We start from the raw sequence: 13,268 nt of genomic DNA on the forward strand, positions 1-13,268 counted from the left end.
GGACTACTTGATAATGGCGAGATTGGGCGCGAATTCATAATCGCCTCAATTTCAGTTAACAAAGTATAAAATTGTTCAAAAGTTAATGAAATATTGCCGATTACACGTTTTAAATGGTGCTTCATACTTTTGACACCTGCCTCCCAGAGCCCTCCAAAGTGAGGAGATTGAGGCGGGATAAAGTGCCAATCAATTCCTTCCTTGGAAAAAGTTGAAGATAATTCTTTACAGTTTTCTTTTAAAAATTTCCCCAAAGAATTTAATTCTGAACGCGCCCCAATAAAATTAGTACCATTATCCGAAAATATCGTAGACGGCTTACCTCTTCGAGAAGAAAATCGCCTCAAAGATAAAATAAAAGCTTCTTTACTTAAATCGCCCAACAATTCTGATGGACAGCTTTTGTTAAAAAACAAACATATAAAGCAACATACGATTTTAAAAGTTTTGCACCCCTGCCCATTCGAGATTTTATTAAAAATGGACCCGCATAATCTACTCCTACAATATCAAAGGGATGGCTAGGTATTAATCGTTCTTTGGGTAAATTACCCATAATGGGTTGCAAAATTTTCGGTTGATATCTACAGCACTTAATACAATTTTGGACTATTTGCCTGACTAAAGAACGACCCGATATTGGCCAATATTTTTCCCGTAGTGATGCAAGTAGATGTTGCGGTCCGCAATGAAATAATTTTTTATGTTCATATCTTAAAATCAACCTTGTAATAGGATGCTTGGAAGGTAAAATTAAAGGATGTTTTTTTTCAAAATTAAATTTAGCATTAGCTAATCGTCCTCCAACTCTTAAACACTCAAATTGATCGATAAATGGGTTCAATTTTAATAGTAAGCTTATTTGGGCTTAATTTAATTTGATTGATTTCCTGTTGAAAACATTGGTGCTGAATAGTACACAACAAGTTAAAAGAATAATCTATTTCACCTTTTAATAGGAGACCCGTACGACGGTTATTTTTATTTTTGCAATTATAAATAAACCTATGCATTAGTGTAATTATTCTTTTTAACCTAAATAAATCTGAAAATTTGTCAACAATATTATGTGCATCTTCATCAACAAGTAATGATGTTACACAACAAGATTTATTTTTCTTTTGGTCAGGTAGATCAAGAATTATTTTAGAATTCATATCTGGCCAACAAGACTCATTTTGCAATAAAAATGGAGGACCATGCCACCATAAATCAAAGTTCTTTAGTACAGAACACTTAACACCTCGTGATAAAAAATCTGCAGGATTAAACTCACTGGGCACATGCCTCCAGGAGTCACAACTTGAGATGGTCTGAATTTCAGACACTCTATTAGAAACAAAAGTCTTTAATTTATTAGGCGTCTTAATCCAACCTAACACAATGGTGGAATCAGTCCAAAATATTCTTTTGTTTATATTAATTCGAATAGCTCTAGAAACCTTATCTGCCAGCCGTACTGCTACCAACGCACCACAAAGCTCTAAGCGCGGCAAACTAACAGATTGTAATGGTGCCGCCTTAGTTTTAGAAGCTAAAAGTTGAACAGACACATCTCCATTTTCTTTAATAGATTTTAAATAAACACAAGACCCATATGCCTTTTCTGAACTGTCCGAAAAAATGTGCATTTCAATATATGCGGGATTGTTACTTAGCGCATGACGCGTAATTTTTAAATCATTTAAAAATTTTAATTCGGATTTAAACTCTTTCCAGACATTTGCAATTTGTAATGGGACCGGGTCATCCCATGACAATTTCTCAAGCCATAAGCTCTGCAATAAAATTTCAATAACAATCACAATGGGACTAATTAGACCTAATGGATCAAAAAGTTTAGAACTTTCAGATAATATTAAACGCTTGGAAATAATTTTAGATGAGTCCTTAATTTGTTTAACATTAAACGACAAAGTATCCTGGGCTGGACACCAAACTAAGCCAAGAGTCTTTTTCTCATCATTTTCGCCAAGCTCGACAATTTTTGTTAAAGAATCCACGTTAGGAATATCCTCTAAAATGCTAGGGTCATTAGAATAAAATTTACGTAAACCAAAACAACCTCGATTTAACACTACAAACACCATTTTAATTATAAACTTGGCTTCTTCGCGCGTGTTTGCCCCAGTCAGCAAATCATCAACGTAAAAATCACGTCTAATGACCTCAGCAACTTTAGGATTTTCATCCTCAATATTTGAAGCTCAACTCAAACAAACACCTTATACCCAAAAATGACGCGGCAGCAGTGCCATACGTTAAAGTGTTTAATTCATAAACATCGAGAGGACTTTCAGAACTAAAACGCCATAATATTCGTTGTAAATGTTTGTCATCAGGTGAAATTAAAACTGATCTATACATTTTTGAACAATCAGCAGAAACTACAATGGAATGCTGCCTAAACCGGGTTAAAATAGAAAAAAGGTCCTCCTGAATAGTGGGACCCACCATCTGAATATTATTTAATGAATAACCCGTATCACTTGGCAGTGAGGCGTCAAAAACTACCCTTAATTTTGTAGTTATAGCATCCTCGCGATAAACACCATGATGACACATAAAATAGCCTTTTTTCAAATTAAAATCTGCCGAGTTGCCCACTTTCGACATGTGCCCTAGGTCAATATATTCTTGAATAAATTCATGATGCAACAATTTATACTTTTTATTAGAGTTCAATTTTTTCTCTAGATTTAAAAATCTTTTTTGCTGGTCTAATGAATTACCTAATTTTAAAATATTAATTTAAAAATCTTTTTTGCTGGTCTAATGAATTACCTAATTTTAAAATATTAATTTTTAATGGCAATTTAACAACAAATGCGCCTTGATTATTACGCGTATAATTATTTACAAAATGCCTTTCACATTCAACTTCTTCTTGAGAAAGAACGTTTATCGCGGGATCAACATTTTCGATTTCCCAAAACTTTTTCAAATTATCAGAAATTTCTTTATCAATAATAACGTTATTAAAATTCGTGCAACTTAAGCCCGTTATATTCTTTTTATAAACTTGACCTATTGGCCCTGAAACAACCCAACCAAAAACAGTACTCTGCAAAATAGGCAAATTAGGACCTAAACAAAGTTTATCTTCACACACAATATTCCAAAACAAATCGGCGCCGATTAAAATATCAACTTCTTGCGGCTCAAAAAACGCCGGATCGGCAAGTTTATATTTATTTGGGATTTTAAACTCGTTAACATTTAATGTCGATGGCGGTAAAATGCCAGTTATGTTTGGAATTACAAAAAAAGAAATATCTGAAAAATAATTATTATACTTTGAATATATTCTTGTGCTACATTTAAACTTTACATTAGAGGATAAACAATTAATACCATTTAAGGAAATATTAACATTTTCTCGATCTAAACCAAGCATATTACATGCTCGGTCAGTAATAAAACTTGATTGGGAACCGCTATCAAGAACAACGCGTAATTCTTGCTGATTGCCGGCTTTATTCATAATATTTATGCGCGCGGTAGATAACAAAACATCACTTACCATGCAGTTTGCCGAATTATTGTTTATAATATTTAAATTCTCAGCTCGCGAAAGATCGGATGAATTATGGCTTTCATTTTCACTGCTGGTTTTTGTCGAATTAGAGTTTTCAACATGTAATAAAATATTATGTTTACCGTGACATTTTTTACATGGTGGACGCCTCCAATTTTTATTAAAATGACCTGCTCTTAAACAATTTAAGCAAAGTTTTAAAGATATAATATTTTGACCTCTTTTTTCTACAGGTATTTTTAAAAAGTTAGGACACATTTGTATATAGTGTTGACCTGTACAAAATACGCAATTAGCTATTTTACCATTCACTTGCTTAAAATGTGGGTCATTAGAATTATTTTCATCAACAAGCATTAAACCCCTTGTACTATTACTATAATTTCTATCATAACCCTTTTGGTCTAAATTATCAAGAAGTTCTGCTCTTGATGTCAAAAACCTTTTAAAATCTTCTAATGAAGGAAATGACTTAGCTTTTGCTTTATGCGTCTCCCATTCTCTAGACGTTATTTTATCTAGCTTAGTGCCTAATAAATAAACCAAGGGTACATTCCATTCATTAATAGGTAAACCAATTTGACCTAACGCTCGCAAATTTTTCGTGATCTCATTTAATAAAGCTCTAATTCCCTTTGAACCTTCTTTATTTATAGGTTCAATATTAAAAATATTTTTTATGTGATTTTGAATTAACATTTTATCATTGTTAAAACGTTTTCCAAGCAATTCCCATGCTAAATTATAATTGCTGGAGGAAAACTCTAGAGTGGAAATTATTTGTGCAGGCTCATTTTTAATTGACACCCTTAAATAATGAAACCGTTGAATATCCGACAAATGCTCGTTTTTATTAATAAGTGAATCAAATATATCTCGAAATTCTAACCAATTTTGGATCGCTCCATCAAAAATGGGCAAGTTAATGTCCGGAAGTTTTACATTTTGAGCGGAATCTCTTTTACAAGACATATGTGATTCTGATTTCGCGGTTTCTTAACGTTTTCAACTTTTTTATTTTCATACAAATATTGTCTTGCAATGGCTAATAAAGAATAATACTTATTTTCAAAATCGCACATTTCTTTATATTCTTTTTCTAAATCACTGTCATCGCAAGAAGCTTCAATTTTATTTTGAATGTCACAAAATTTTTGCATTAAATTTCCCTCAATATCATTTATTCGCGATTTTAATTCAATAATAGTGGTATTAGAAATATCACTTTTGTCTTTGAAATTATCTTCAACAAATTTAGAAAAATTAGTTAAGCTTACCTTTATAGCGCCTCGCTGTCTTTTCAGTATGTCCATTTTACGTGTAATCAGCAAAAATTACAAAAATAAAAAAAATAATAAAATAAATGGAACATAAAATAAAAATCGTGCGAGTATGAAAAATACAAAATAAATAAGTCGCAAGTTAACAAAAACACAACTAAATGTTCAAAAACAATCACAAAATAGATCTTACTCACGCGTTACCCTTTTCCTGGTAATTATTGTGACGTCTAATTTCCATACAGGTTTCCAAAACAGCAAGAATCGGCGCTAACCATAAACCATACTCTTATCTGCGGTCGCTGTGACTCACTACTGCACTAGTACAAATTTTCAACCCCTTAAATTTGTAGGTTGAACAAAAAACAATTTTCCAGACCCAGTGATTCGCCTTCTGGTATCCGGCTCGAAGGACCATGAATAATACCGGGGTGGTATTATATGTATTATACTTCACTTTAAACCTCTTCTTCTTAAAAAGAAGGAAAACACAATAATACTCCAAATTTTTTTAAGAACTATTTATTACACTAAAAAAATTATGGAGTGAAGTTACAGGTCTAAAATGTAAAATGCGAATGAATTAAAAAAAAGCTTATTTTAATGTAATCACGTCTCTAAACGGCGGCGGCGTCAGTATTGGTACAAAGAAGATGCTTAATAAACAAAAACGCACGTGCTGGTAGATTAGCATTTTTAAACAGTCCATTATTTATAAGTTTCAAGAACACATTTTGTTTATAATATAAAAAAAAGCAAAGTCGCAAACAGACTTTCTGACTAGGAAAATCTGCTACTAAAATATTTACCATTATTTATGAATTACCCTGTATAGAGTTACTTAATGATATGCTAATGTATGATTAGTCAGGTCATTTTATAAACAAAAGTTCATATGAACATGTTCACAGCGGCTTCATTCTTTTTCTACAGGGTGTTTAAGTTTATATTAAAAAAGCTTTAGTCATTATTAATATATTATGTAGAATGTAGATAACACTAATTTTAACTAAGAAGCTACTTTTCACATAATTAGATTCAATTTAAGTGGCGTCTCAGAGGGAAACTTGATATATGTGATAAAAATCATTACACGCTGCTGATTTTCGCTAAGTAAAAAATTTATCCAAATCAAATAGTTATGATTTTTTTAATAGGATTGAAGCAGAATATTTTTCCTCCAAACTCATTAAAAAAAATCCTAAACAAATAAGAGGTTTTAAAATAAAAATAGAAAAATCTAATAGCAAATCTTAAATGTAATTTTTTTCATTATTAAAAAAAATATTCGTAATATTTACGAGTTTTTTTGGACAGGATTAACGGAGACTAATTTTCCTACAAACCCATTTAAAAACAAAACTTTATTTTTTAATTCTTCTCAACTAAACTTACTATTACCACTCCCTATAAGAATATACTTCTTAAAATAATATAATATCGGAATATCCATAACAAGAAATCCAAGTGTTGTCTGGTGGTATTATGGTTTTCAAATTTAGTTCAAATTGTCAATCGGGATGCGTCGTTGTTGTGCTGAATTAAAGTTGTTGCGGGACGCGAGAGGGAAAAGCAAGAGCGCGCGGCGTTGCCGTATTGTACGCGAGGTACTTGCCTCTCAGATTTTTGTGAAACTTCACTGTCGGGAGCTGTACTTCGGCTTGATTTATGAGTGTTTTTTAAGGCAGATAAATATTTCTGTCCTTGGGTTGATGCAGTATATTCTAGCTCCTACTCCCAAATTGATTTTGGAGCCGTCTGAATATACTCGGATGTCCGCTTTCTCTAGCTCCATCCGTTTCTGATCCCAGTCCACTCGGTCTGGTATGTTGACTGAGTATGAACTTGGGTTTAATTTTTTTTTGCATTCGGTCTGATGGCATTTTAAGTGTGCCTCTTATGGCTTTTATTTTGGTCAGTTGTGTTGCTTTGCTCCACCACACCCAGACCCGTAGGAGGTCGTAGGTCTGATTACCTGTGTGTATAAGTACTGCATCTGTTTTGGATTTATGCCCCAAGTCATACTGCATATCCTGCGACAGTTCCATAGGGACAGTTTTACTTTCTTTGGCAACCATATTATAGGATTATTTTTTATTGATGTCACTTTAAAGGCCCAAATATAGTTTGAGTTGCTTTAAAACCAAGTTTTAATAATTTAATAAATGACTTATTTTCGAGGTTATTTTAAGCTGCATTAGAAAAATATTTTAGACATGCTTGAACTTTCCCGTAATATTTTGCGAAATTTTATTGGAAGTAATACCTACATCTTAGTAAAAAATAATATCTACATTATTCTCATCAAAGTAAGACGCTTAAGCATCTCTCTAGGCGTTATAAGAAATATTGGCGCCACACTAAACCCGAAATAAATAATAGAAGACAAATATAGTCTTTAAGTTTGTAGAAGCCTTAAATCTTGGGTTTAATATGTATGTGTGTATTAAGTCAGTTGGCAATTTTGTGTATTAAGTGTTTAATAATAAACACTTTTTAATAACTTAAACACGTAATTTAAACTCAAATGAACAGTAACAATGCTTCAGTTTTTTTTAATTGGCTCCGAGATACTACAGCCGATTTTTATTGCAAATAGTATTTTTTTTGTAGAAAAGTAATGATGAATTTTTAAAATTTCTAAGAAGTAATCATTGTGTTGAAATTATACATATTAATAACAAATGTACGTCCAAGTAAAATATAAAACATTTATTTTCATTTTAAGAAGTTACTGAAAATCAGAATCACCACCATCTTGTAATAATAGCAGAAAGTCGTAACATGAAACGCAAATCTGAAGTATCTCTATGACTGCCATTTTATTTCCAAAGCCTAATTTCTTCTAATTAGGCATGGGAAATGTTGGAATAACGCTTTAAAAAGGTCTAAAACATGATTGAACTACAACTTGTGAATACCTTTGAATTCGGAATTAAAAGCACTTTTAATATTTCATATCGAAAAATGAGGTTCGTATTTGAAAAAAAAAGTTGATATGGTGGCCAGAAGATGAAACATCGGATCTAAAATTGAATAACGACATCTTAAAAAGGGAAAAAAGTGGCTATGAGAAAGTGTCATTTATTTTTTTAAATCTTTTGTAATAAGTTCAGCAGTAAATATTTATTTTTTTTCAACAATTCGGTTTTTGTCGGATATCTCCCGGAACTACCCAGAATTTTTTAGATTTCAAAGCGGCATATTATTGAGCACCCAAAGCCGCTAAATTATTTTTCATAGCCATTTTAAGGCATACCTTTTAAAATCTTCTTATCTCGGGTCATTTTAAATATTTATGTTAAAATACAGATTCAAATAATTCGTTTCTGTTACCCTTCTTTATTTTCAGGAATGTATATCGCGAGACAATTAAGTTTTCATGGAGTGGCATTCAAAATCGAGGAAGTGCCGCTGTCTAAAGATTTTGAGAAAGTATATGATTCAAGTGTAAAGTTGTGGGTAGAAGCTATGCAGAAGTTCCACGAAGCGGCCGAATTGGTAGATGCAGAAAACAGAATGAGAAAAACAATGTGGGGACAGTTCTGGTCTGCGCATCAAAGGTAAGATCTTTGATTTTATTGCATAAAATTTTATTAAATACATCTTTACTATAAAGTAGCGGATAAATTCAATAAAAATGACATGGACCATTTTTGAAAAAAATGCCTGAACCCGTCGATTCTAATATTTGGTTTAGGGTTTTTCTACGTGGAAATTAAATATACTCAAAAAAAGATATGACGTCATCAATATGTTTTTTAAGCGGAAACCTCAATTTCTGAATTCTTATGATATATGAGAAAATTAGCTTGGTTTCGGAGATATGTCGCATACTCAACAACAAATGTTCACCTCATTTATCCTGGATACGATCTACACACCTGATTTCGACTAAACTTTGGATTGGCAGTATTTGTCAAGAGCGATTTGAGTTGCCAGCGGGAGGAAACGCTTGAACCTGCGGACTTCGACGTCATGTGGTTTAAAATAATAGCCAGTGAAGCCACAAAATTTATCTGCTGTATCTACAGACCACCAAGCGACACCCAATATAGGCGGCTCTTTTTGAACCTGGTTGATTGCATTAACCAACTGCAAATTGACTACCCAAGCGCAGAAATCATCGTCATGGGTGATTTTAACGTTCACAATATCAACTGGCTGCGCTTCTGCAACAAAGACGACGATGGGTTCAAGGACGAGAAGCTGAGCTATTTGCCACCATATGCGGGCTTACGCAGCTTGTGGAGGAACCTACCAGAATCTCCGATCGAGACGGCGAGTTCGCGAGTCTCCTAGATCTGGTCTTAACTTCAGACCCTGACTCGTACACTGTATTAGTACAGGCTCCCCTAGGAACATCGGACCACAAATTGATAACAGTCTCTTGCCAGTTGGATGTTAAAACGCAGGATCCTCCGATGCCGCGGAAGGTATGGCACTATAAATCAGCAGAGTGGAACCATCTTCGGGAATTTTATCGCTCATTCCCTTGGAAAGAAGTCTGCTTTAGAATCAATAACATCTCAGAATGTGCAAACCAAATTACAGAGACAATCTTGGCAGGAATGGAAGCTTATATCCCCTTTTCTAATAAATGCGGATCAAACAACAAGCAATGGTTCAACCTGAATTGCAAAAAGGCAGTAAACACTAAAAACGCAGCATATCGCAAATGGCGTCAACATCCTTCCACCGAAAATCGGAGGAACTTTTTAACCTCCAGAAATAGCTGCAAGCGAATTATTAATGAATGCAAAGAGAGTCACAACAACAGGATCAAAAACAAATTGCTAAACTGCCCAAATGGAACAAGATCTTTCTGGTCGGTATCGAAAGCCGTTAGTCAAGGATTTGCTAAGTCGGCCTTGCCACCCCTAACAGCAGATGATGGTTCTATCGCGGTAACAGCAAGGGAAAAAGCCAACTTACTGGGTAAACTCTTTGCGTCCAATTCTACTCTGCACTCGCAAGGCAAAACACAAAGCAAGAGCTACTTACTACTAGTTGTTTTAATAAAATTTGTTACATCACGCGACCTATTTTTCCACTGGTGGTTTTTAGTATTTTTAGTAATCGTTTTTGGCCACAATGACCTAATAATGGCTCTTTATTAATTTTTTTGGTTAACACTAGTTGTTTTTCCCTATAGGTTATAGTCTTAGCCGGTTTAAATAATCAAATAATTATGGCTTTTAAATATTTCATCGCCTAGGCTTAATTTTCTTATGTTTATTATCCCTAGTCATTAAATTTAGATATCATACATCACTTGTTTTAAAGCAATGGTGCCATTAGTGATTTTAAGGCCTTTTTTAAAAATTATTTTATTTTCTTGCCTAATTGTTATCCTGAGATAAGACGGCTTAATATCGCATCTTAATCTTGGAAGTTTTAATGTTTCCTAGTTGTCTAAAGCGAAATACTGACCGAAACTACTTCTTTTTAAAAAAAAATATTTTTATCGCCGCTGCGGCGGAACTCTCTTACTCGTTAGATATAGAAATAGACGAGAAAAAAGATAGAGAGAAAATTTCTTTATATTTCTATTTCTATAGCACTCTCTAACGTTTTCTCTATGTCATTCGGCATCGTTCGGCTTTAGATTTTCTTATACTACCCAGTCTACAAACATTTCGTCTGCTTTTCGGGCGAATAAGATTTTTCACCAGCCAACAATGTCAATTACGGAAATGTCATTCGTCACTACCGATTTCTTAGGTTAAGTTTGCTTTGTTAATGTTTTTGTTTTTATCCGGTATCCATGTTTCACAAAGGGAAACAATTTCTTGTAGTTTTATTATTTGGTTTTTAGACTTTCTTAGAAAGGTTTTCAATAAGACGACGAACTTCATGATGGAGCTTAATTTCTTAGATTTTGCCTAGGAAATGGAAGAGAAAGAACAAAGGATTGAATTAAGAATCGAAACTAGATGATTACGGGTCACAAGCTATGTTTTTGAATTACCTGAACCGGAATTTCGAAAAAAAAATCGTCTAAGCAAGGATTTAGCTAGAAACTTAATTGAAGAACTCACTCTGCATAGTTCATATGAATCAGGGTTAAAAAAGCACTAAAATGACAATAGTTAGTAGAATTTTCACTGCACTAAGATGCCCTTTTTGCCCAAGGATCTTATCAGAGAAGTATTGGTACTGAAGTCAAGTATCAATGGCTCAATAGTCAGTAGAACTTTATCCGAAGTTTGTAATGCAGTTGAAGCTATTGCCGATAACTGGATAAGGTTTCCAATATCATCAGTAGAAAAACAAAAGAAGAAAATAGATTTTATGGATGCCTTTCAGTTTCCTGAAACCATAGGATGTATTTGTTGTACCCATATTGCCATATTAGAGCCAGCTGAAGATGAGATAAAAAAGATACCACTCAAAATATTCAAATAATATGTGATGGAAATTTATTAATAATAAATGTATATGCTAATTTTGGAGGTGCAGCACATGATAGTGCATTAATTGTATTAAATATACATTTTGGTCCAGGTGTTTTAAAAATGCGCTTTCGCTGTATTGCCAGTAAAAGAGTCTTACGGTATCACCCATATAAAGCAGGCCAGATAGTGTGTGTCCTAAATAATATGTGTATAGGAGCAAACATTGGGATTGAAGGAAGTATGAGAATAGAAAAGGAAGGTGAATATGAAGACAATAAAGATGATTTTTTCTTCCACAGAATATTGCATATTTAGGGCATCTGCAGAGACACCAATTAATTGATTTGTACTATCCCTAATTTATTTTTTTAAAGATTTTTGTTTAAATTTAAATAAATTGTTTTATATATTGTAATTTTATAATTTAACAGTTTTATCTGAATGTTAACTTGCAGATCTCATTATACTTTTTTAATTATTTAAATTAATTATAAAAAAAGTAAAAAAATAAATCTTTGTCTTCTGTTGTGTGTGATGTATGTGATCTTTGACCTATACAAACTTCGTAGTGTCAGTGAAAAGTGCTAAGGAAATTCCGTAAAAAGAAAAGTTTAGGGACCTACGAAAATCTCGAGAGTCGACAGGAAAATTGGTAGAGCCAAAAGCCCTGACGTACTGCCAGTGAATTTAGGACTGACACCATCGGTCAACTTTTTATTAACTCGGCCAGATTTACAATGTTGACAAGATATAAAAGAAGCTTTAAGACGAAAATTTGGCGACCCTATAACATATGTTCTCTTACAATTATCTTCGGTAGTAGATTAAAACGAAACTGAAACTACTTACAAATTTCCTTATATACAAATGATGTAACGAATAGAGCGGAAAAGGCAATGAAGCATGGCCAAACAAATCTTAAATACTAAATAAACTATATAATTGACTATAAGGGATTGGACCTTTATCCCTGTTAAGAATGTTTTTTTGCTTTTGAGTATTGCTAAAGTTTCGTATGCATCTAATTTTCTATTTTTATTAATTAGTTTTTTTCCTTCCTGTTTATATTTAAATTATGGTCCTTTTCAGGACCATAATTTAAATATAAAAAGAAATTCGTTAATAAAATTATTCGCCTTAAGAAAGTCACATAAACTTCCAGTTATTCTGTGATACATAGGTATTATTAATATATTATTTATCAATAAATTATTACTATAATAATTTATTAATTATGACAATATCATGGTATTCTAGTTGTGGTAATACTAATTAGAGATTTTTAGGCGGGACACACAAGTTTAGGCTCGGTGCGTAAAAAACTTTAATTCGCTATAACGTTAAAACGAGCAAAGATATCATCGTGCGGTTTTTACAGTACTTTTGCAAATTTTATTTACTTTTTAAATAGAATGTCAAAAATATATCATTCAGTTTGAATTTTTAGAGCAAAATGAAAAAAACTGGAATTATAACAAATTGCGCCCTCTGGCGGTTTTATTAGGAACTATAGGGTAGCAATGAGATCAGACTTTAAAAGCAGCTACATTTATCTTGCAAATAAATTTTGAATTGCTCAAATCGAATAAGTGGTTTAGAATTTACACCGATTTTAATGATTCCAGTTTCAATAGCTTCTCCCACCCCTACTATCGTTCGTACGTCAATAATTCATAAACCAAAATTATAGCAAATTCTCTAGGCTTACTAAAAATAATATCAAAAGTATAGGTTAATATTTAAGTTTTCGGAGAAAAAGACGTTTCTTTTATTTAATTTTTAGTTGCGCCCTCTTGCGGTGAAATACGGAACTTAAAAATAATTTCCAGAATTTTCTCATGGCCACTTTTATAATAATTAAAAAAATTCCATTGTTGCCAGATGTACAGGTCCTGAGATACAACCGCTTACCTCGCTTATTTGGCCACCCTGTACAAAAATGAAATTGTTGTTGTACAAAATGAAAATATTGAAAAATATTATATACTACCACTGTTGCCCGCAGAAAACTAAGCAAAACGTACAAAAAGAAATACATATATACATACATAC

The 13,268-nt window shown here is 32.8% G+C and overlaps 1 protein-coding gene across 3 annotated transcripts in view; it reads left to right on the forward strand.

Moving 5' to 3' along the window:
- Nucleotides 1-13,268, forward strand: part of LOC126748895 (protein strawberry notch) — a 197,884-nt gene that overhangs the window by 81,373 nt on the left and 103,243 nt on the right. For all 3 annotated transcript variants that reach the window (XM_050458439.1, XM_050458431.1, XM_050458448.1), the window contains one exon: nt 8,171-8,381. In XM_050458439.1, the coding sequence (XP_050314396.1) occupies nt 8,171-8,381 (211 nt within the window). The remainder of the gene's footprint in view (nt 1-8,170; nt 8,382-13,268) is intronic.

This window comes from Anthonomus grandis, chromosome 2, assembly GCF_022605725.1.
Source record: "Anthonomus grandis grandis chromosome 2, icAntGran1.3, whole genome shotgun sequence".
Classification (NCBI taxonomy): domain Eukaryota; kingdom Metazoa; phylum Arthropoda; class Insecta; order Coleoptera; family Curculionidae; genus Anthonomus; species Anthonomus grandis.